The sequence below is a fragment of the Hyperolius riggenbachi genome, chromosome 3 (assembly GCF_040937935.1).
Source record: "Hyperolius riggenbachi isolate aHypRig1 chromosome 3, aHypRig1.pri, whole genome shotgun sequence".
In the NCBI taxonomy this organism is placed as follows: Eukaryota; Metazoa; Chordata; class Amphibia; order Anura; family Hyperoliidae; genus Hyperolius; species Hyperolius riggenbachi.
The window spans coordinates 237,508,642-237,535,348 of record NC_090648.1 but is presented as its reverse complement, the minus strand read 5'-3'; the positions used below and the strand labels follow the sequence as shown (position 1 = coordinate 237,535,348).

The 26,707-nt window shown below is 40.7% G+C and overlaps 1 protein-coding gene across 2 annotated transcripts in view; it reads left to right on the top strand.

Moving 5' to 3' along the window:
• PLXNA4 (plexin A4) overlaps positions 1-26,707 on the top strand; it is a 910,299-nt gene that overhangs the window by 467,982 nt on the left and 415,610 nt on the right. For both annotated transcript variants that reach the window (XM_068276018.1, XM_068276019.1), the window contains one exon: positions 3,189-3,320. In XM_068276018.1, the coding sequence (XP_068132119.1) occupies positions 3,189-3,320 (132 nt within the window). The remainder of the gene's footprint in view (positions 1-3,188; positions 3,321-26,707) is intronic.

Genomic DNA, 26,707 nt, shown 5'->3' with positions numbered 1-26,707 from the left:
AGTACGCTTGCATGATGTGCTTGACAGCGGGGAAGGCGAACAATAGGACGCGCTGCCGGGAGCCGACTGGCAGTCGGCAGAAAACGAAACTAAGCCACAGCGGGGGACCTGATGACATTTGAGGAGCTGCAAAGGCACAGGACGGCTGCAGGGGGCTTGGGAAAGCCCCAGGTAAGTGAAACTTTTTTTCCATTCCACAGTTAAGGTTCCCTTTAAGGGGAAAAATCCTTGGAGGCGAAGTGGTTAATACATTGTAAAAGATAATTGTTTTTCTTTTGTCTATCGTTATCCTGTACTATGAAAGTGCAATAAACTTTTAACAGCATATTTTTCAGTCACACAGACTATACTGCAAATAACCTGGGTGTATTCTTGGGTACATTGTTAAGTGAAAAGTTAGGAGTAAGGCAGATGCCATGTATTGGCTAACTTAGTAGACTGAAAAAGTAAGCTTTTGAAGCAATATGTTTCTTGTTCAGGCTTGATTAGGCCTAAGGAAGATATGTATTGCTTAAAAGCCTTGCTTTTTCAGTCTGTTAAGTTATCTGTTAAGCTAGCCAATCAATGGTATCAGCCTTGCTCCATAGATTTTGTTTTAACTTATGGCTTAGACAGTTCACCACTCTGTCAGTGCATTGATAGGATAGCTGAGTTACAGCACAAAAGAAGTGACATAATAATCAAGTCAAGCTCCAGTTTTTCAAAAGGGTTCCACAATATAGCATGCGTATCATTTTATTTTTAACTTACTCCTATGGCATTATGTTTATTGTACAGCATGGTGGCATAGTGCATAGCACTCTCGCCTTGCAGTGCTGGATCCTGGATCGATCCCTAGCCAGTCCGTGTGGGTTTCCTCTGGGCACTTTGGTTTCCTCCTTTCGCATCCCAAAAACATACAGATAAGTTAATTGGCATCCCCTAATATTGGCCCTGGACTACAATGGATATATGACCATATGACTATTGGTATTCGATTGTGAGCCCCTGTGAGGGACAGATAGTGACAAGACTATATACTGTGTAAAGCACTGTAGAAGATGTTGGTGTTATATAAATAAAAATAATAATGTACAAAGTTCAAGCGATGTACCATGGAGTGCTTCAAATTGTACAGGGGACACTATTAACAAACTTGGGAAAATTCACATGTGTAGTGGGTCACCATGCTCAAAAAAACTTCCATTCAGGTTTTTTCATAATAAAACTTTCATATTTGAGCATAAACTTTTCTGATTTAACTCTTAATAATCCATGCTGTCCGTGTGAATGCAGTGGAACTTTTCTTTTTTTTCTGACAGATAAAGTTTCCAAAGTCACCTCCTTCTGTTACCTAATGTCAGTCAGATGGCTTTACCTGCTGAGTTCAAGTTTTCATGACTTTGTGTTTTATGTCCCTATAAACTGATTAGGGACTATGAGACATTTTTGGCAAGTCAAGCTTTGAAAAGTGCTGACAAATAATTTTTGCTCCACTTATCAAGACGTGACCTCGCTAACTCTTTAAGGATATATGGAAGTATGGCAGTAGTGATCACATTTGCAGTCTCAAGGGCAGCTAATCGAAAGCTCTATACAGTATATATATGCATGAACTAAGTATTTAACATTGTAGACATATGTCAAAGCTCCAAGTCAAGTAAATATACAGTCTGGTAGCGTAGTAGTAAGCAGATGCAAAAATGTTAACTTTTTGGGGAAAATTACACCTCTGAATCTAAAATTCTGGTTTTAAAAATCCTGTCATGTGACTTGATTTAGCTTAACAATGAGCTTTTTGGGATTGGCTGCTGCTTGGCTGACACCAACATAAAGGTGCGTACACACGCAGTATTGTAACAAACAAACGTTCTGCCGACAGTAGTACATGAGTACAGGCTGTCGGCAGACTGATACTCACGTACTACTGTCGGCAGTACGACCGACCCACGGGAGGGTCTGACGGACCTGTCGTTTGTTACAATACTGCGTGTGTACGCACCTTAAAAATGCAAGGGGATGGGGCACAGATTAATTCTATGGGAACCCTGCAGTACACAGCTGTGGAAATCCATGGTGTAGAAAGTGATATGTGAAGGAGCTCCTGGCCAGATATGTATAAAAAGTGATTAATTTAACATTAGTTTATCAGGAGCTAATGTGCAGGTAAAAGTAACACACTAACATTGGGGGGCATTTTTTCAACAACACAAATACATACTTAGTGTATGGGGAGAACTGTTTTCTATTTGTTTTGTTTTTTGTTTTCTTAATTTTATGTTGCTCATCCACTTTATTTGTGCTCTGCGCAACCTCAAGCAGAAGGGGACAGGGATGTGTTTGCTTTGTTCTGCTATTTGTTGATTGAGGATTGTTACTTCTCTGTTTTGAGTGATTAAAATAAAAGTAAATAAATAAGTCTTCAAAAAACTTCTTTGGCTTTTGTATAAAAATAGATCTCATTTACCATACAGCCTTCTAAAAAACTTCAAATTTGTATTTGAGAAGAAAATAGAAAGAACAGTTGGGAGTCGGGTTTTCGTCCGGAGGCTGTTGGGTCGGGTGCTGGTACTGGATTCACCAGCAAAGCGGGGTGTGGGTCAGGTGCAGGTCTGAAAAAGTAGACCTGCGTTGGCCTCTATGATGAGGTGAATGTGGCACACTGTGTAGGTGGAATATTTTCCTTATTTTCATGTATTGTATTTATTTCTCTCTGATGCTGGGAATACACGGTGCATTTCCGCGGCTCGATTATGCCGCCCGATCGATTCCCTGCTTGACCCTGCGGGCTATTCTTTTATCTTCTGCTCATTTTCCTTATCTTTTTCCATTGTCCCCCATGTGGTATCGAGCGCGGAATCGATCGGGCTGGTGATCGGACATGTTGGAAATTATCAATCGAGCCATCTAAATGGCTCAATCGAGCAGTACAAACGTACCGTGTACTCCCAGCATAAACCTTTCTTTGTACAACTGTATCTTTTGGCATGAACTGAAATGTAATATCTGATTGTGCAATCTACCTCAGCTGCAGACGGTTCCATTATCACCTGTGTATTATTTCAGTAGCAGAGTTTACAAGTGTTTTACTGTCTAGAACAGAAACATATATGAAATATTTCAGCAGTAGCAATCGTGGTGTGCATGTGATTATCTGTATGCTTCTATTATTTCAAGAACTATAAACGTTATTGCTTTTTTTATTTCAGATACGAGTTGATGGCCCTATCACTGGAGCTTTACAGTATGAAACCATCCAAGTTGTAGACTCTGGACCCATTTTAAGGGATATGGCATTCACAAAGAATGAAGAGCAACTTTTTGTCATGTCTGAGAAACAGGTAAGTTATATTTTATATGTTTTGGGGTTCATTCTAGAACCAAGATCTAGTTACATCAGTGGACTATTATAACAAGTGCCTTTAAGATTCATATATCCAAGAGTGTGAAAATAAATAGACCCCTTCATTGTCTTCCCTGATCTGCACTGGTAAAAAAGAGCTACAGTTCAGGCTTTTTTTTGTTTTGTTCAGAAGCTTTTCTCATGTATGGGTTGATGATGCATTAACATTTGGAAAGGATCGAGTTCTAGAACAGCAAATAAACTTGGTATTGCTGTGTTGGTATTGGCTTTGCTTTCACAGAAGGCAGGAGATCTCTATGGCTTAGTACTTTTGCTGGCATCAGGAGTTCAAAACATCAAGTCAGGCTAATATGACTTTCAGCAGTGGAAGGTTTTTAGCATTTTGTCTCTGTCTTGCAAATCATTGGTTCCCAGTCCTGAAAAGCACAGGAATAATAAATGTGATAGCAGTTTGGATTTGTATACCACACCCATGTGGTTCTCTGAAAGAGGCAAGCATGTAACCACCCCTTCCCAGATGTGATTAATGGGGACATTTCCAAACCCTTACCCATTCTTGACAAATGGAAGCGTTAAATAACAAAACAGATGAAGAATGCCAAATGCTCACACTAGCTTTTAAAATGAAGGTTATGATGTTCCCCAATGTTCTAATTTTTTATTGATTCCCCTTCTGTCTTTTTTTATTTGTATAATTATTGAATTCTTCAGATGGATACAAACCAGGAGTTTCACATCCAAGTCTTCACTCTTCAAAGTTTTGCTGGCAACTGACCAGAATGCCAAATGCCATGTGTACATGTGTAATGTGTACTTGGATGATTCTCTAAGTGACATCATTAACCATCATAGGATAAAAACTATAAATGGTCAATGATGTCAGAGAACACCATCAAGTTCACCCAGATTCCTCTTTAAAATTAAATCCTCCAATGCAAAAAAAAATAAAAAATAATAATATATATATAGTAGATTTCTAAATGATATGAAAGACCATTATTTTCCAGACACCTGGAAATGACAGTCACTGCAACTACTTGTGATATATTAAAGTGATGAACCTCTCAATGTCCGAAAGTCTTTAACAACAGGAACCATGATTACTGGTGAACAATTAGAGAGAGTTGACCTCTGTGTTCTGCTTTGGTTTTCTCTTTGCTTTTCTTTGATAGTTGTTTTGTCCTTTGCCAGATGCCTGTGGCTATACAAAACATAACACCATGTGCTTGGGAGAGCCCGAGGCTGGCAAGACTCCAGTCCTTCCTTCTGTACCAGGACATAAACACATGCTTTTACTCCCCTCATCTGCTTAAAACTCTACATAAACATGACAGCCGATCTCCCTACACCAGAAAGGCTTGCCCTTGATAAAAGTTGATGGCTAGGAGAGCTGTGACCCAGTGCTGCAGACAGGTTCCATATTAAAAAACCAGAAAAGGGAATATTTCTGGACACTGCTGCTAATGAGATATTCAGAGCATATGTTCAATAGGCTATTTTCCATAGCACAGCGAAGTCTGATTTTCCTAAGAGAGTAACGACTCTTCAGGCATTGCCATGGTTACTACAGGCAGTCTGGTGAAAGAAACGATGAGGTGTCAAGAATGGGAAGGACACAGTGGTGTGAACAGTAGGGAAATGTAACACAATGTGTTGCATCCAAAGAAGTTTTAAAATTAATGAGGACCTCAGAGTGGAATAATTGCTGCTCTCAATTCTAGCTTATGTTTTTTTTTTTTCCTCTTGATAATTAATAATGAAGGGACTCTACCTATTTGTGATATACAAAGCACGGATGCTCACTGTGAGCCCTTTTCATACAAAACTATGCAAAAAAAAGCTAGTCATTTGCAAACAGCATTGAATACATCAAAACTAAATTTATTGTTCAATATATTTTATAGCTCAATGCATTTCATAGTTCTGTCTGTTTTCTGCGGGGGTTTTATTGAAAGCAAGCCATATAATTTTCTTCCAAATAGCTCAGTATTTCTTGTTGCGATGCTCAAAGTTTGAAGGCTATTTTACCTGCAGATAAAATGTCCTTCTTAGAAACTATATGTTTTATATTTCAATATATATGGTTAATTAGCACACTGTCAAATTATCCTAAGACAACAGTGACATTTTTTTTCATACTTTTAAGTATGTGGGTTAAATGTTTTATAGAGATTTATCCACTGTGGCTTGTCTAATTATTCATATATATTTATTCACATTTAGCTATAGTACATTTAACCCAGGGAGAATTTTATGTTTCTCTAAACAGTGGAAAAGTCCCATCAGTTTTGCTCTCCAGACAGGCTGTTGTATACATGTAAAACTTTTGCAAAGGACAAGGAATGTAAACACTGTGATAAGGATTTGATTACATTAGATACTTATCACACTTCTGCCTTTACACATGGGCTCATGTAGTTAAGCTGTGAAAACAGCACCAGTACTTTGCAGAGAGCAGTAAGCCATTAGTCTCCATATGTAAGTTTATTACAGCCAGGTTATATAAACAAACAGATCCAGAAATGAGCATTTATAAAATATGAAACCACACTCTTGAATTATTATTATAGTGACATTTTAACTGTGGCACAGCTGTTTTCAGTTTCTTTATTTTTGCCTACCTCTCTGAGACATCAAGGGTCATGTTGGTGTCTTTACTACTTCTTGAAAGAAAGCCCTGGCTTGCTCCACCATGATTAGCCAACCACCCTGATCTTATGCCTGTCACACATGATGCAATTTTCCATCAGATTAATGGTCAAATTGATTATTCTTGACAGGTCAGATCTGATTTCCGATCAATTTTCTGATCGATTTTCCGATTTATTTTTTTTATACAAAATCGATCAGAAGAACGATTAAAAATCAGATCGGACTTGTCAGAAATAATCAATTTGACAGTCAATCTGATGGAAAATTGCATTGTGTGTACCAGGCACTAGGCTTACTGCCTCTAGCTTCTCACTCCAAGCCTACGAACGTCTTCTGCTGTGCGTGCACTGAGCGGGGCTCTGCGCGAAGTAGCTCTGCGTGGCCATTGGTGCGCGCAGAGCTACTCAAGGGGCACTAAAGGCTTTTCACAGCGGCGCTAACAGTTAGCGCCGCTTTGTGAATCAAGCCCGTTATATGCTAAAATAGCTTCTGTAACCAGAACTTTGTTTGCATCTCTTAGCGAAGTTCATTTTGTTCATTGATGATATAAGCCCAGTATTTGAAGGCCGCCACTCTTTTATACTCATAACAAAAGGCTCTCATTATGTGTCACTGGGATGTATCATTACCACATATGTATTTTTAACTTTAATGCACCATTCAGCTTTTGACCAATGCTCTAGAGTTTCTATTTAATAGGTCTATATCCTCAGCATAAGTCAGATATTGTGATGTTTTATTTAATAATGTCTGATCTGGTTTTGTTGTAGTCATTGCAATTATTATTTCAAACATTAAATTAAGAATTATACAATACATGAACGCAAGCAAGGTAATACATTAATGCCATCTAGACACAAAACAATTATATAGCGCTTTTCTCTTGGTGAACTCAAAACACCAGAGCTGCAACCACTAGGGCACGCTCTATAGGCAGTAGCAGTGTTGGGGAGTCTTGCCCAAGGTCTCCTTGCTGAATTTTTGCTGGCTTAGTGAACAGGAAAAGCCAAGATTCCAACCCTACTCTCCTGTGTAAGAGGCAGAGCCCTTAACCATTACACTGTCCAACCCCTGGCACTAGAGGTCACCAAATGTCCACATAGATACCCAGCTGAAATCCCAACACAGAGCCACTGTAATAATGTCTCACTATGGCCCTGATTCACTAAAGTGTTGTTAGATAATAACCAAAACATAACAGACAGCAGAAATAGCAAGAGAAAAGTAACAACTGTAAAAAGCATGCCTGTTGCTGTGAGCTGCAGATAATATTGCATGCCTGTTACTTAACACGTAGATAATGTCACATATTCAGTAAAGGCTTGCTTTACATGGAGCTGAGTTTGCATGTAGCACCATGGTGGTACAGAATCAGATTTCAGGTTCAGGAAACCTAAAAGGGAACTTCATATATTTACCTGAAGGTGTTTTCCTAATTATCCTGGCTTATGGGGCTCATAGTGCCTTCATTTACTCCCAGTGAATTTCTAATGAGAATTAACACTGATATAATCATGCTGAGTCAGTTTACAAGTGATATTTAGAGGTGGTATTAAGAAGAAGTTATTTCCACAGCATTTAACCTTTTTCCATCTCTGTAGAACAGGTTGAAGGCGCTTTTATTTTACAATTTGCAATTCATTTTCCCGACCACTGTTTTTACGGCCCTCTTTCCCATTGTTAAATCATCAACATTTTGTGGAGCTGAAGAAAAGCCCCTGTTCCTCATAAAAGACTTCTTAAAGGAAATAACAATTAAATTCTTAACAGAGAATATGATTGATCCTACATCGTATATTTGTGGGGAGAATACATCTATTGTTAGATCCTAACTATTAGTGGAGCTATATTTGTTGAGCTGAGAATTGTACTGTCAGAAAACGAACAGCAAGCCACACAGCGAGAATTGTCATTTCTATTTGTCCCCTGTTATGTTATGGGCTCACATCACAGATAAGTGTCCAAGATAAGTAGGCATTTCCCAATAGATTTCTGGAAACTAATCAGCTCTGACATTGTTTGTTCTGCCCTCAGGATTACTTGATGTTCCAGATAGTCTTAAAAAGAAAAATAAATAAATATATCGAAAGAGGGATGTTGTGAAAATTTACAGTTAAACCTCAGGGAAAAAAAGCAATAGGAATTTAAAGCCCAACTTGTATTGGACATCTTCCTTTCTTAATATAGATATATCCCGCAAAGTTCCGAAGTATATTTTCTAATCTTTGTGGACACCTTCCTCAGTTAAAAAGACATTGACAAAACTAGTTTGCTGGTTTTATTTTAATTGTCGTAAAGCTATTTTAATCCTCTACCTCCCTGTAGTATGTCAGCATGCTATGGATTATTCATAAAATCTGCTATGGAGTAATTGTACGAAGTGATGGCGCCAGAATTATTGGCCTTATGCATTTTACACACACACGCACACCACACACACGCACACCACACACACACACACACACACACACACACACACACACACACACACACACACACACACACACACACACACACACACACACACACACACACACACACACACACACACACACACACACACCACACACGTTGGCAATCCCCAGCTTAAAGGGATACTGTAGGGGGGTTGGGGGAAAATGAGTTGAACTTACCCGGGGCTTCCAATGGTCCCCCGCAGACGTCCTGTGCCCGCGCAGCCACTCACCGATGCTCCGGCCCCGCCTCCAGTTCACTTCTGGAATTTCAGACTTTAAAGTCTGAAAACCACTGCGACTGCGTTGCCGTGTCCTCACTTCCCCTGATGTCACCAGGAGCGCACGGTGCAGGCACAGACCATACTGGGCCTGCGCAGTACGCTCCTGGTGACATCAGCGGGAGCGAGGACATTGCAACGCAGGCACAGTGGTTTTCAGACTTTAAAGTCTGAAATTCCAGAAGTGAGACGGAGGCGGGGCCAGAGCATCGGTGAGTGGCTGCGTGGGCAAAGGATGTCTGTGGGGGACCATTAGAAGCCCCGGGTAACTTCAACTCATTTTCCCCCGACCTCCCTACAGTATCCCTTTAAACTTACACTAATATCCTCATCTATAGCCAAGACCCATTTTTTCATACTGTATGCACAAGGCTTCCTGGTTGCCTCCAAGCTCTATTGTGTGCGCCACCCACAATCAAACATAGAATATAACATATAAGTATTTTATGTATCAAAATCCCTCCATAAATCTAAAAGTAGTGCATCCGGAAAGTATTCACAGCACACCACTTTTTCCACATTTTCTTATGTTACAGCCCATATGGATTAAATCCTTTTTTTTCCTCGGAATTCTACACACAACACCCCATAATGACAATGTGAAAAAAGTTTACATGAGATTTTAGCAATATTTATTTATTTAATATTTATTTATTGTACTTATAAAGCGCCAACATATTACGCAGCGCTACAATATACCTGTACATATGTATTCACAGCCTTTGCTCAATACTTTGTTGATGCACCTTTGGCAGCAATTTCAGTCTCAATCCTTCTGAATATGGTGCCACAAGTTTGGCACATCTATCCTTGGCCAGTTTAGCCCATTCCTCTTTCAGTACCTCTCAAGCTCCATCAGGTTGGATGGGAAACATTGTTGCAAAGCCATTTTAAGATCTCTCCAGAGATGTTCAATCGGATTCAAGTCTGGGCTCTGCGTACATATTAGTACGTCGTGGGTGAGTTGGGCACCGTGAGAGCCAAACTCCCCGGGTTCAGCAATCGCCGGAGCCTCGAATTACTCTTACACGCCCCGAGCAGCATAATGCTTCTTACACACTACATGCGATTCTGATTTGCGATTTTTAATCTATTTTCACATGCGATTCTGATTTTTAATCAGTACTGCATGCTGCGTTTTTTCTGCATTTTTCTTTTGCTGACATCCAGGGAAAATCGGAATCGCAAATCGGAATCGCAAATCAGAAATCAGATTTGTATTGTGCAGGGGGCCGAACACTGCTGCTATGGGGCGCCTGGTTTTGGCTCCTTGCGCCGAAACCACCTGCTTTGTGGGCTCTGGCTGGACCACGCAACGACATTCACAGAGTTGCAAAATGCAAAGGATGGAACAAGATAAAATCAATACAGAAAGTCAGACAGGATTACAAGCATTAGGGCCAAATCAGAATGAAATAACATGGGGCCCCTTTAAATATTGGGGTTTGTAGAGCATATTTGTACATGCATGGTGCAAACTCGTAGTGACAAGCTGTGCACATTTACCTAAACAAAGCAGAGAGGATATGCATACCTGCCTCTTACGCCCAATCTACACGATACCCGGGGCATAGCAATCAGTAAAGCAACCATTGCGGTTGCTATGGGGCCCGTGGCAGCCCTACATCACAGGGGGCCCATAGCTCAGTCAGAGGGCTTTTTTTAAAATTATTGTAATATTGTAATGCCGGCCCGCCCCCCCCCCAATAATTATAAAAGAGCGGGCCCCCCCCCCCGGCCCCCATCTTCTCGTAAAGTGGCTGATGTGAGGAAGGGGACTACTTGATACTCCCTAGTGGCCAGCCCGGCAATTACTCTATAGTTCCGGGCTTCCGGCCAGCCAGGAAGGAAGAAGGAGTGACGTCGGAGGAAGAAGGAGGGAGCGGACCGTGGACTGGCTGCGACTGGAGCCGGACCGGAGGAGTGTGCCCTGGAGCCGGAGGCCTGCCTGGATTGGACCCGCCACTGTGTGCATCACCCGCGGAGGAGCGACCCGACCCGTCACCCGACCCCACGCCAGGCAAGCTGCAGGATTGTGTGCAAGTATGTATGTATTTGCCTGGTGCTGGCTGCTGCTGTGGACGGAGGTGGGAGAGGGTCAGGGGGGGGGGGAAGGGAGAGAGAGTTGCTGACAGACCAACCACCACCCTGTATATCTGGCTAATGCTGCCCACGTTGCGATTATTTTCTGGTGAAATGCTGCCAACTGTATGATTATTTTCTGGTGAAATGATGCACACATTGCGATTATTTTCTGGTGAAATGATGCCCACATTGCGATTATTTTCTGGTGAAATGATGCCTACATTGCGATTATTTTGTGGTGAAATGATGCCTATACTGATTAATTTCTGGTGAAATGCTGCCCACTTTACGATTAATTTCTGGGGAAATGCTGCACACATTGCGATTATTTGATGGTGAAACATTGCTGCATTACAATTATTTGATGGTGAAACATTGCTGCATTACAATTATTTGATGGTGAAACATTGCTGCATTACGATTATTTTATGGTGAAACGCTGTCCCATTACAATTATTTTATAGTGAAACACTGCCCCATTACGATTATTTGGCACCTATGTGGGGAGCCCATCAAAATTTTCGCAAGGGAGCACAGTGATTTCTAGTTCCGCCCCTGACTACTACCTAAACTGGGGACACCTATACACCTGGCTTCTTATACTGTACTTAGAGGGGTGTAGGAATGTTGGGGTGGAGGGTCCTGGAGGAATGTTTGGGTGGGAGGTCCGTGGGGTTGGAAGGTCATGGGGGGAGGGGCATCACATTTTTTTTTCTATGGGGCCCAGTCATTTATAGCTACGCCCCTGCATGATGCAATTCTTTGTGCGATTCGATTACCATTCTATTTATGATCCTATTAAATCTGACATGTCTGATCAGGATTTGATTTGATTCAATTCGATTTGCCATTGCTAAACAATGGCAAATCGAATTGAATCGAATCCCGATCTGACATGTTGGATTTAATCGGATCGTAAATAGAATCGTAATCGAATCGCACAAAGAATCGTATCGTGTAGATGGGCATAAAGGAGGTTATTTGAAACTACAGCCAAGCACAGCTAGTTTTGTTTACCTCAGAGTACAACACTGGAAGTGGGACCTGGTGTTTGCTTGCCATCTTGCCGCTGTGTTTATCCATTTTACTAGGCTAAGTATATTCACTTTGTGCAAGAGCTGCTTTAAAATACAACCTCAAACTTGTTTTGTAGAGTTGAGTACTGACAAAATGAAATTCCCCCAGACCATTACTGCTAACCTTAACCATAGAGGGTAAATGATCCTCCAGCTCTTTTCTTTAATTGCTAGAACTAAATATGCATGTTCCTCCCTCCAAAAGTAATCTACATTTACACCCTATGTATGATCAGCTAGATGTCAAGGGACTTCTAATGTTGATATCAGCACCCCCTAGTGGATTTTCAATATCAATATATATTTATTTCACTTCAAATTTTACAATTTTATAACATTAGTTCACTATGAATAAGTGTTGTCAAAACAGTCCAATTGTGGGGTAGATATCTAATAATCGAACAGTTGTTAAATAATACTTAGATAAAAATATATATAGGAAATGCCAAATTGTATGTTAAGTACCCACAGCCTATGTAATGTACATTCACTTTTTTCCTGGAAAAACAGAATCACTTTTGTAATTTAACGGATAATTCTACATGATATACTGTGTATGATAAATACACTGTGTGGAGCTGTTACTCAAGGTCAAGTTTAGGTTAGACATTGCACCAAAATAGTAATGTCTCTTGATTGTCGGAATATGTTGTTTGTTAAATGAAAAGAAGCAGGCCAACAATCTGTATTTTAACAGATGGCAGGAAACTGTCGGCTTAGTCTATGGCACACAAAGTCTTAATAGACATCAGAATTACTTAACTCCAGTGTGACACCAACAAATATCACATAAACCTCCCATTTGATCATTTATTTTTCCCAGCAGACAATTATCTCTTCTCACATTTTAGAATGAGATAATCCTGATTCTCAGCAGAAAATTCCCCTTTTCACCTTTTATTTGCCCTCAGAGAGCCATCATTGGGGCCCTGCAGGTTTGATTTATCATATTGAATGGTCATGGTGTGATAAGATATGCCTGATTAATCTCGTAGAGCCAAAATCTAATAATTAAGCTACAGAGTTTCAATCCAATTCAGAGAAATATGCTAATGCATATTGATTGCAGACAGAGCTTTTCATTTTATTAGCACGCTGCAAGCCGAGGATATGGAATTTTAATTGATGGGAAAAGCTTCTTTATGAAATAGCTGGGACAATGGTTGTGGGTTAAACCAGGCACAAATGAAGTCACTTTTAAAAAGCTTGCTACTTATAACACTATTACTGTGTCTATTGACTAAATATGGGTTATTAATTGCCAATCCTGTATTTAATTCCCATCTCAGGTCAGTCTTTTCAAATGCATCAAGAACACAAAAGGCTAGTTGTAATTGGTATACTTTTATGCTAAGTGTGTAAGTGGGGCTTTATGTAGCTTTGTCTTTTTCAAGAAGAAAATTCTATTTGTCTAAACATGGTGCAGGTCAAGTATTATAATTCCAATAGCTAACCATCTCTGTGGACATGGTAGTCCCGAGTCAGGCTCGGGATGGAAATCCACGGCTCAGAGCGGTAATCCCGTGCCTGAGTGAGTTGTATGCTGGAGCTGCTGCAGATCTGTCTCTGGTATGTTTTTTTTCTTGTTTTTAGGATCTAAAAGTTTCTGAATAAATTTCACGGCTTTTAGACCCTAAATCTGGAAATAATCATAACGCCAGGGAGATTAATAAGACTGGGTAAAAACTATGAATATGTATTAAACTATTAATACTAAAAAAATAAGGTCAGTGTCAGAAACTTGTATATCAAAATTGTCATGCTAACATTAAAATCCCTACACGACCTTGACCCCAGATACCTGAAGCATTGGTTGCAATTGAGTGACACCTCCGACAACTAACCTAACTTGAACCAAAGCTTTTCTGTCATGCTGCCCCTAACCTGTGGAATGCCTTGCCAAACTTCATCAAGAGAGCTCCAACCCTGGACATGTTTATATCAAAACTAAAAAGCCACCTGTTTAGTCTGGCATTTATGTTCACATAACTTTTTATCCTGTACACACTATGTATTGAACTGAGTTAAGCTTATGCGTTTGGGGTCCTCAGGGATAAAAGTGCTTTACAAATGTTTTGGTGTTGTATACATCAAGCATAACTACTTGGTTCCTGCAGTCCAAATATTTATACACTGGGAAGATAAATGTAACCTTTGAGTAAGCACATGGACTTAAATAGATGTGTTGACTTTATACACAATGACTTAGTAGTCTGCCTAGCTTTAAACACAAGGGTTAGAAAGTTAGGGTTAGGCTTCAGGAAGGAGGCTGCATTGGATGAGGATTGGATATTATGGCTAAGCATTCGGAATGGATAACGTTTGAGGGTATGTTGAGATAAGGGACCAGAGAGGGTTAGTGTCAAAATTAAAGTTAGGGTAAGGCATACGAAAGGAATAGATGTTGGAGGGAGGTTGTGGTTCATAATCAGAAAGTGGTAACAATGTGGGGAAGATTAGACACTAGAAAGGAGATTTTCTGTAAGGGAATCAGTCAACTCTTAGCTGATTGATGGGGAGAGACACAATAACACCATTAAAAATTCCCAAGTTTTGGCTATCAATCTGCCAATAGTGAGCACTAGCTCAGTGTAACCATTTCAAATCCATATGTACTGGTAAAGGGCCTACAACATGCAATGCTCTCTTACCAACCTTACCAAAATCTGCCAGATTCTCAGATAAATACTGTACTAACTGTTGTAAACGACAGCTACATTGGAGAAAAGTAGTTTATAGCTCATTTCACGCTTGTAGAAGTGTACTTGTTATATGCATGTTTGCATGTATCTTAAAAATGTTCACAATGGTGGTCCTTTAACCACTTCCCGACCGCCGTATTGACAATTGGTGGCCGGGAAGTGGACCCTGCAAGGACCGCCGTATTGACAAATGGCGGCAGTCCTTGTAGGGGCATGGGCGGAGCGATCGCGTCATCCGTGACGCGATCCTCCGCCGGCGCCTGTCTCCGCTCACCCGCCGCAACATCCCGCCGGCCATACGGAAGCGCCGGCGGGATGTTAACCCGACGATCGCCGCATACAAAGTGTATAATACACTTTGTAATGTTTACAAAGTGTATTATACAGGCTGCCTCCTGCCCTGGTGGTCCCAGTGTCCGAGGGACCACCAGGGCAGGCTGCAGCCACCCTATGTCGCACCCAAGCACACTGATTTCTCACCCCCCTTCCCCAGATCGCCCACAGCACCCCTCAGACCCCCCCTGCCCACCCCCAGACCCCTGTTTGCACCCAATCACCCCCCTAATCACCCATCAATCACTCCCTGTCACTATCTGTCAACGCTATTTTTTTACCCCCCCCCCGCCCCCCGCTGATCACCCCCACCCCTCAGATTCTCCCCAGGCCGCCCCCCCAGACCCCCCCCCCCCCTGTGTACTGTATGCATCTATCCCCCCTGATCACCTGTCAATCACCCATCAATCACCTCCTGTCACTGCCACCCATCAATCAGCCCCTAACCTGCCCCTTGCGGGCAATCTGATCACCCACCCACACCAATAGATCGCCCGCAGATCCGACATCAGATCACCACCCAAGCGCAGTGTTTACATCTATTCTCTCCTCTAAACACCCACTAATTACCCATCAATCACCCATCAATCACCCCCTATCACCACCTGTCACTGTTACCCATCAGATCAGACCCTAATCTGCCCCTTGCGGGCACCCAATCACCCGCCTACACGCTCAGATTGCCCTCAGACCCCCCCTTATCAATTCGCCAGTGCAATATTTGCAATAGGTCATTTTGCGACATTGTTGGTTTCAATACTACTCCTCATGGTTTAGGGCCCCTAAAATGCCAGGGCAGTATAGAAACCCCACAAATGACCCCATTCTAGAAAGAAGACACCCAAAGGTATTCCGGTAGGAGTAAGGCGAGTTCATAGAAGATTTTATTTTGTGTCACAAGTTAGCGGAAAATGACACTTTGTGAAAAAAAACAATTAAAGTCAATTTCCGCTAACTCGTGACAAAAAAATAAACTTCTATGAACTCACCATACTCCTAACGGAATACCTTGGGGTGTCTTCTTTCTAAAATGGGGTCATTAGTGGGGTTCTTATACTGCCCTGGCATTTTAGGGGCCCTAAACCATGAGGAGTAGTCTTGAAACAAAAATGACCTGTGAAATCCTAAAGGTACTCATTGGACTTTGGGCCGCTTAGCGCAGTTAGGCTGCAAAAAAGTGCCAATCATGTGGTATCGGCGTACTCGAGAGAAGTAGTATAATGTGTTTTGGGGTGTATTTTTACACATACCAATGCTGGGTGGGAGAAATACCTCTGTAAATGACAATCTTTTGATTTTTTTTACACACAATTGTCCATTTACAGAGGTATTTCTCCCACCCAGCATGGGTATGTGTAAAAATACACCCCAAAACACATTGTACTACTTCTCCCGAGTACGGCGATACCACATGTGTGGCACTTTTATGCACCCTAACTGCGCTAAGGGGCCCAAAGTCCAATGAGTACCTTTAGGATTTCACAGGTCATTTTGAGAAATTTCGTTTCAAGACTACTCCTCACGGTTTAGGGCCCCTAAAATGCCAGGACAGTATAGGGACCCCACAAATGACTCCATTTTAGAAAGAAGACACCCCAAGGTATTCTGTTAGTAGTACGGTGAGTTCATAGAAGATTTTATTTTTTGTCACAAGTTAGCGGAAATTGATTTTTATTGGTTTTTTTTCACAAAGTGTCATTTTCCGCTAACTTGTGACAAAAAATAAAATCTTCTATGAACTCACCGTACTACTAACGGAATACCTTGGGTTGTCTTCTTTCTAAAATGGGGTCATTTGTGGGGTTCCTATACTGTCCTGGCATTTTAAGGGCCCTAAACCGTGAGGAGTAGTCTTGAAACGAAATTTCTCAAAATGACCTGTGAAATCCTAAAGGTACTCATTGGACTTTGAGCCCCTTAGCGCAGTTAGGGTGCAAAAAAGTGCCACACATTTGGTATCGCCGTACTCAGGAGAAGTAGTATAATGTGTTTTGGGGTGTTTTTTTAGACATACCCATGCTGAGTGGGAGAAAGATCTCTGTAAATGGACAGTTGTGTGTAAAAAAAATTAAAAAATTGTCATTTACAGAGATATTTCTCCCACCCAGCATCGGTATGTGTAAAAATACACCCCAAAACACATTATACTACTTCTCCTGAGTACGGCAATACCACATGTGTGGCACTTTTTTGCAGCCTAACTGCGCTAAGGGGCCCAAAGTCCAATGAGCACCTTTAGGCTTTACAGGGGTGCTTACAAAATAGCACCCCCCCAAAATGTGAGGACAGTAAACACACCCCACAAATGACCCCATTTTGGAAAGTAGACACTTCAAGGTATTCAGAGAGGGGCATGGTGAGTCCGTGGCAGATTCCATTTTTTTTTGTCGCAAGTTAGAAGAAATGGAAACTTTTTTTTTTCTTGTCACAAAGTGTCATTTTCCGCTTACTTGTGACAAAAATTAATATCTTCTATGAACTCACTATGCCTCTCAGTGAATACTTTGGGATGTCTTCTTTCCAAAATGGGGTCATTTGGGGGGTATTTATACTATCCTGGAATTCTAGCCCCTCATGAAACATGTCAGGTGGTCAGAAAAGTCATAGATGCTTGAAAATGGGAAAATTCACTTTTTGCACCATAGTTTGTAAACGCTATAACTTTTTCCCAAACCAATAAATATACACTGAATGGTTTTTTTTAAATCAAAAACATGTTTGTCCACATTTTCCGCGCTGCATGTATACAGAAATTTTACTTTATTTGAAAAATGTCAGCACAGAAAGTTAAAAAAATCATTTTTTTGCCAAAATTCATGTCTTTTTTGATGAATATAATAAAAAGTAAAAATCGCAGGAGCAATCAAATAGCACCAAAAAAAGCTTTATTAGTGACATTCAATTCATTTTGGTGGTAGGTTGTATGAGCGAGCAATAAACCGTGAAAGCTGCAGTGGTCTGAATGGGAAAAAAGTGGCCGGTCCTTAAGGGGGGTAAAGCCCACGGTCCTCAAGTGGTTAAGGGGAAACTTCAGCCTAAAAAAACATACTGTCATTAAGTTACATTAGTTATGTAAACATGTTTGTCCATATTTTCCGCGCTGCATGTATACAGAAATTTTACTTTATTTGAAAAATGTCAGCACAGAAAGTTAAAAAAAATCATTTTTTTGCCAAAATTCATGTCTTTTTTGATGAATATAATAAAAAGTAAAAATCGCAGGAGCAATCAAATAGCACCAAAAAAAAGCTTTATTAGTGACAAGAAAAGGAGCCAAAATTCATTTAGGTGGTAGGTTGTATGAGCGAGCAATAAACCGTGAAAGCTGCAGTGGTCTGAATGGAAAAAAAGTGGCCGGTCCTTAAGGGGGGTAAAGCCCACGGTCCTCAAGTGGTTAAGGGGGAACTTCAGCCTAAAAAAACATACTGTCATTAAGTTAGATTAGTTATGTTAATTAACATAGATAAATAATATAATCTCTTACCCACCATGTTTTAAAAGAACAGGCAAATGTTTCTGATTTCATGGGGGCAGCCATCTTTTTGGTTGAAAGGAGGTGACAGGGAGCATGAGACACAGTTCAAACTGTCCTGTATCCTGACCACCCCTCCCTGCTGCATGCACTAGGCAACAAGAATAACAACGTAAGAAATCCCATCATGCTTTGCACAGCATCAGGGGAAAAATGCCCGGGCAGATTTCTTTGATGGGGCGGAGCTTAGCTTCTGTGCAGCTAAAAATGAGGGTAAGAAAAACAGTTCTGATGCTGTGAAACTGTTAAAGAAACACTAAGCCTTTTCAGTGCTGCTGAGTAGATTTTTAGTCTGGAGGTTCACTTTAACATCTGCATACTGAATGTCAGTTAGACTGTTGGTTACTTATTAATGCTTAGTCATTTCCTTTACCTTATAAGAATTGGAAAAGGTGCTCTGAAAAAAATATTTTCAATTTCTCTCCATTCTTTCTTTCAGTAAGGTCAGAAAAAATGTTGTATAAGCTGACTGGTGTGCTATACAGTACAACCATACCTTTGTACAGTAATTAGTTTCATATATTCAATGGCAGTTAATGCTTTATAACAAATATTTATAAATGGTATATACAGTATAAATAGGTGCATATGTTTCCATAACAAACTCTAAACCTTTCTGTTAAAGGTAAATCTAATTTTATTTTTGAGCTGAATGCATTTGTTTATAAATGGATGTCTGCATCTCAAAACATTCTAATACAAAAGCTTTAAAAGTTCCTACTAACAATGAAAGTGAATAACATTGTACAGCAAAGCCATTAAGTATTCAATCTATGGTATTTAAGCATTGCATCTTAATGCAAATTGACTGAACTGCAGTACTGTCCATTAAAACTCCTTTCAGCACCTCAACCTTTGGACAGCTCCCATAACTTCTGCAGTGTGAGCGCTGCTCTCAGCAAACGGTGTAATCGTGTATTCAGCACATTAGAGTTTACGAAGCAAAGTCTCTTTCTCTGCTTCTTAGCCAAAAAGTTTCTTGTGAGACCTCACTGCATATTGTAATTATTATATATTGCAGCCTCGGACACAGAGTAGTATGCAGGCTTTAATATGTTTAGATTTAGTGTACTTGTTAGAATAGGAATAGGGGAGCTGCTGTGGATTAACCATTGTAACAAACAAAAAGAATCCTGGGTCTTAGATAGCTGATTGGTCAAAATATAAACACTTCTAAATAAACTTGTGCAAAAAAAAAAAAAATGGGTTTGGGTATATCGTGATATTATTAGCCAGTTTTTACCAAAACGGATAAAAAGGGGTACTTCCACAATAGGTTCCCATTAGTCATGAAAAGCATTTCTAAACTTTACTATAAGAAAACTATATTGCACTTGGTCATGTGTCAACTCCAAGCAGGGAGCCACACTGTGCATCGGTTGTACTGGGAGGGATCCCCTCTGTCTTTAATTTCACCTAGTGTACAGTGTGGTTCCCTATGGAAAGAGGTGGTAATGGGAAATCCACTCTGGCTTTACAACTGTTGTGTTGGTGAAGCATGTGCTGGAGATGAACCTGGGCTATCCAAGCAATTTATACAGCAGTGACTGTGAACTCTCAATATAAGAACTGCTGGTATACTGTCTGACAGGGCCAGTATAGATGAATGGGGTATCACAAGTGAAAGTGTGGCCAAACCAATTCTCTAGTTTCTTTACATTATGTGAAGAGGTACAAGTCTACTGAGATGTGTTTGTCTGTGTGTCTGCCCATCAGATTACACATTCCCGGTTACTTATGCTTTAGTATTAGCATCGTCTGTCAGCCCTCTCCCTATTACACTGTTACACTACAATAAGTGAAACACTTTATAGGGATTTATGGACTCATTTATCTCTGGCATGACCATGTGGTGTTGGTAATCAATCTGGTGGCTGCTATCCTGAGCTTTCACCTTTTGCTGCTGCTGCTACTACTGCTACTACATAAGTACTGCTATTCCCCTTTACAACATTTAGATGTTCCAGTCTATTGAGAGTGCTCTCTGATAGGATATCACATTTATAGGCCTTTCATGACGTTATGTGTGATAGCATGGTACAGTGAGTTCAGTTATTTATAGGGGGCTACGTTGAGTGAGTGGGGAACAGGCTATACCTGGATGTCATTGTGTCATATGGCCAAGTGTACAACACTGTTTTTTTCTTTTATTTTTTACAATGATTATTGAAAACCTATTGTGGTAGCATCCTTATATACAGTATATCTGTTTTGACTAAAATGTAAGCAATTTTCTAGAATTAGGATGTTGGTTTGGCGGCAGGTGTGGGGTTTAATGGGATTGACATGTTTTTGTACTTGTATAAAGCAAACCTTGTTGTAGATAAAACTAAGATAATGTAGGGGATAAAGTAAAAGGTACATCTCATTTCCTGAATATGCCATTGTAAAGACAAAGCCATATTATTAGACATTATGATATACAAATTGTAAAATTGATATAGGCTGTGCCCCACACATCGATCTGATACAAATATTACCTCCTAATATCTAATCCGTATGTGAATAAAAAAAACAATTCTAGTAATATTTACTATGAACAAGCAACCTCAACATAAGTATTACTCAGAAAGGGCATATTTGAATAGGCACCAGTGGCATAATCCAGTCATTCAGTTTTAAATTATTAGTGTACCTGTGCTTAAGCACGCTTAAAATTACTTTAAAATGATGCTGATAATGCAGCGTACTTGTACTACTACTACTACTTCAGACACCGTTGACTCTTCCACCGAAGGAGGAGATGTTGCCCAGCAGTGGAGTCTAAGCGCCCACGGGTCTTCACTAACACCCCCTGAAGGGAATGCTAGACTGCGCTGCTTAGTGTTCACCAGGTCACTGCTGGGATAATCTCAGCTGGTGGTTGAGAGAACGGTGACACCTCACTGTGGAGTTCTAAAAAGGCAGAATCCTGTGAACTATCAGAGTCAGGGTAGGCGGCAGGCAGTAGCAGAGTCCAGTATCCAATCCGAGTCAGGGCAGGCAGCAGGCAATAGCAGAGTCCAGCATCCAATCCGAGTCAGGGCAGGCAGCAGGCAATAGCAGAGTCCAGTATCCAATTCGAGTCAGGGCAGGCAGTAGCAGAGTCCAGTATCCAATCCGAGTCAGGGCAGGCAGCAGGCAATAGCAGAGTCCGGTATCCAGGCAAGAGGTAAGTACTAAGGGGAGCAGAAAAATAATATTCAGGCAGGCTGGGTCGAGATCAGGAGTATCAGCAAAAGAAGCATGGCTGGTCAGCAGACAAAGCATCACCAGGAACCACACTTGCTGTCAGAACGAACAGCACCTGTTACAGGGCAAGACTGGCCTTTTATACTGTGGCCACAGCAGATTGGCACCAGCGTCCCATGCCACGCGGACTTTCGATCGCACGAATCGCGGCACTTTGCGCGCGCAAAAGTCCGCAAACGGCACTTCACGTGCTAACTGTTTAGCACACCCGTGCTGAACAGTTTGCACGGCTTTGTGAATCAAGCCCCAAGTGTTTTAGTGACTACACTTGTTATGGGTGTGAAGCTCATGATGGCCACACTTGTTTTATGACCTCTGTGAGATGTTCCCAAGGCAGTGAAGGGCACCAAGGGGAGGCAAGGGAAGGGGTGTGAACATTGGGGGCCCTATAAAAGTTCTTCTGTGGGGCCCTATGAAGTGTAGTTATGCCACTGGTAGGAACGCTGAAGTATGCTGCAGCTTGGGTGTCCATAGCTAATGGATGCCTGTGATTTTTTCCCATCTGTTTCACAGTTATGTATGTATTGCTTTGTATTTCATTGTAATGTGTAAGATTCTAGCTGATTAGGAATAGGTAGCACAATACCCTCTTTTTCAATATAATGGACGATTAGACTCCAAATCCAAGCCTACTGCAAGCACTGAAGATATATTCAGTATTTTATTGATTGGTAATGTAACCTTGTAAATGACTAAGGTGTGAGAAACCCGATGCTGTGTGTATGATTTTTATTGATTTTCACTTAACATTATTTAATGCTAGCGAAGCCACATAATACAAAGACGTAGGGTTTTTTTGTTTGGAAAATTAAGCCAAATGCTCTGAGGGGAGATATTATTTGTTGCCCTGCATGCTTTTGTTACAGCAACACAATGGCACGCTTGCATCTTACAGGTCGCATGATGGAGCAATGCTTTGTCCTTTTGTTATGCATGTTCATGCACTGTATTCCGAGGATCTACAATAACACAGGGAACAATTCAACGTGTTGTCTATTTAAATACACTTTCAGGCAAGTGATTCAGGCATGTATACGGCGGGGGAAAGTAATAAGTGAGCCAGGATACACGTTTCAGAAGTGGTATTAGTAGAACAAACGTGCAGCTCTACTCTATAAGGAATAGGATGAGCTATTTCTGGCTTTGTTCTGTTCTGTTACATTTTACCAGGGGGGAGAGAAAGAAGCAAGTTCTACTGAACTAGCTCTGCTAGTCTTTTAATTGATCACATTATTTGTGCTTGAACTTTGTAGCCCTTATACGACTGATTTATAGTCAGTTTAATATAAATATATATATATATATATATATATATATATATATATATATATATATATATATATATATATATATATATATATATATATATATATATATATATATATATATATATATATATATATATACAGTATGTATGTATGTATATATATGTATGTATGTATGTATGTATATATATATATATATATATATATATATATGTATGTATATATATATATATATATATATATATATATATATATATATATATATATATATATATATATATTTATATTTTGTACAGTCAGTCTGAAGTGAGGCAGCCATGCCTAGCTGTCATGCTGATGTTTTCTTTGCGGTTGGTGTTTGTGTCACACCCCTGTAAAAAGCATTCACCCAGTGGAGTTAGAATGGAAAATCCAACCCCTGAAAAATTACCCCCCCCCCCCCCCCCAAAAAAAAAAAAAAGACAAAACTCTTTACACTAAGCAATACACAGGCAAGGACCATTTTCCTGGCATTCACTAAACCCAGACTCGTCCATCAGCTTCCCAGAGAGTGAGGTGGGTTTCTAGAGTCTAGGATAGTGTGCTTTACACCACTGCGTCCAACACCTTGCATTGCACCTGGTGATGTAAGATTTGGTTGCACCTGCTCAGTAATGGAAACTCCTTTCGTGAAGCCTTCTATGTACTGTCTGTAAGCTAATCTGAAGGCCAAAAGCAGTTAAAGGGTAGTAACACACTAGGCAGAATCGCAGATGCGTTTTCCACTATGTGCTATGGGGGAAAACTCATGCGATTCTGTCTAGTGTGTTCCTTCCCTAAAGGTCTGTAGGTATTAACCCTGCAGAATGTTGGTGACTTCTGCCTGTCACACTGTGCTTTTAGCAAGTTGTTCAAGTCTGCGCAAGAGAAGTGCGCCCTCTACGTTTCTCTCCAGCGGCTGCTGGAGAGATACATATATATCGCACTTCACTTGCGTCAGACTGCCTGTGACTGGAGGAAGTAACGGGCTGGGTACAGAAGACAGAGTAGACAGAGGATGGTGGCGTGGGAGCCAGCTGAGCGCATGTGGCCTGAGGAAGCCCCAGGTATGTAGAACCTTTTTTTCCCTCAGATCTGGTACACTTTGTGATTTTTTTTTATTGTGTGTTGTTGCAGATGAATTGATATGAGCAGAAATTAAAGCAAGCAAGCACATTTTCTCTATTCTATATCAGTGCATTGCACCATTATCTTTATCTAAACCTCCTCTGTCTATAGATCTAGCACATGCACATGCAGCTGAATGATTCTTTTTCTAAGCTGGCAACATTTATAGACAAAAGCTCGCTCTCAGTGCCACATGCTATGCAGGAGTTTCCTTTATGTATTTTATAGTTCAGAAAGCCATTCAGGCAGTTGCGGATTTAAATGAATGTAAGTACAAAAATGTATAGAAAGAACAGCTTTATAGAGACTACTGTTATTTAATTGCAGAAAAAAAGGTCAAGCGGGTCATATGATTCTTTAGTCCGTCTTGCTACAATCCTTGTTTTGTGTCCCGCTGTGCCTTGTTTGAAGGGAAGAGATGCTGCATTTCATCATGAGATAGTTAATGAGAAATCGAATAGGGAGTTTTGCAAGTTCTCTAAGACAGGAAGTGAATGAGTACAAGATAAAATGTTTTCTTTCTGACTTTGATGCATAATAACATACTTTCTCTTTGAATCTAGATTCTTGAGCAGTGTGGCCTTTTAACTTACATACTGTATATTTTAAAGTTTGTTCATAGTGTTTTGTGCTGCATTAGAGGAAACATTGTTTTTTAACAAACCTCCCAAAAGTTCTGTTTTTTCTTTAGGCAAAGTGAGTTTTGAGAAATTTGGTCAGGAGTCTCTGCGCCACTTACTTTGTAACTTCCTGTACCGCAGACTCATTACTTAAAGTGGGATTATCCTGCCAAAACTAAACTTTCAGTAACTCTTCTTAGCTACTTGAAAGAACACTTGAAAGCAATCCCACACATTCTCTCTGTGTAAAAACATACACTTTTACTGCAGAGGGCAGTAAGAGAGAGCTCATCTCTGTCTCATCAGCAAAGGTAGAAGACGCTCTCTACCACTGTTTTATATCTGTTCCCTTCCCCTCCTCCCTCTCTCTGCTGAACAGACACCGCACCCTGGCAACAACTGAGTTTCTTCAGCAGAAAAGGCGTGAAGGCACATGCCGCAGACAGCTTCAGCCAGCAATGATAACATATGACATTATGCAGAGATAAGCTATCTTTTACTGCTCTCCGCTGTGAAAGTATACATGCACACAGACAATGTATGGGGTTGCTTTCTTTTTAAGTACCTAAGAGGAGTTACTGAAATGTTAGTTTTGGGAGTGTAATCTCACATTAAAGAGACAGTGATGCCTAAATTACACATTTGATAGATCCCCTTTGGATAAAAAGTTATAAGGTCTTACCGTGTCTTTTTCTTCTTAAGTCTCCCCCCGAGCCTCGTATGCCCTGACTTCTGGTGTGACCCCTTGCAGATGAGTGCCATGGCACTCTGTATCAGAGATACAGAGTGCCGCAGAAGTGCCACAGCACTCGTCTGCAAGGAGGCTGGGCTATGTACTGAAAGTCGGCGCATACGAGACTTGGGGGGAGACTTGAAAGAAAAAGACACGGCAAGTCATAACTTTTTATCTGTAGGGGATCCATCAAATGTGTAATTGAAGCTTCATGGTCTCTTTAAAGCTACTTTCTCCAAATTAGTTTGTGTCCCACTTCCTTATAGACTAACAAAAAATTGCTTTCCTAAAACAGAAAGAATTTGCGATAATTCAGGTTGGAGTGAGCTCGACATGTCTCCCAGAGCACTACTGCTGAATATATGCAAATTAACCATTGTACCCTTAGAAGCTAAACACACCTCCAGAACCGCTGGAATGCAATGACGTGTCAGCTTGTTAAATTGTACAGAGCCATAATAATCCAACATGCATACAGACTGTTTCGGATTGTTTGATCCTCATCAGTGCATGGCATGGATTAATTTGGCTCTATGGAGTAGGGCTTGTAAACCGAGAGGTACAGACTAACCAGCAAGCTCATGGTGACCCAGAACTCATTGGAGTGTGTAAGGGACTACAATGGTCCTAAAAGCCCCCTTACTAAGATGTTAAGAAAAACAAAAAATTGCTTTCCTAAAACAGAAAGAATTTGCGATAATTCAGGTTGGAGTGAGCTCAAGATGTCTCCCAGAGCACCACTGCTGAATATATGCAAATTAACCATTGTACCCTTAGAAGCTAAACACACCTCCAGAACCGCTGGAATGCAATGACGTGTCAGCTTGTTAAATTGTACAGACCCATAATAATCCAACATGCATACAGACTGTTTCGGATTGTTTGATCCTCATCAGTGCATGGCATGGATTAATTTGGCTCTATGGAGTAGGGCTTGTAAACCGAGAGGTACAGACTAACCAGCAAGCTCATGGTGACCCAGAACTCATTGGAGTGTGTAAGGGACTACAATGGTCCTAAAAGCCCCCTTACTAAGATGTTAAGAAAAACAAAAAATTGCTTTCCTAAAACAGAAAGAATTTGCGATAATTCAGGTTGGAGTGAGCTCGAGATGTCTCCCAGAGCACCACTGCTGAATATATGCAAATTGACAATTCAGCCCCGCGATCCCGTCGAGATCTGCTCCCGTTAGCGTACGCAGGAAGTACGGGCGCAGACGGACAACGAGACCGGTTGCTGGATCGTCAGAGGGAAG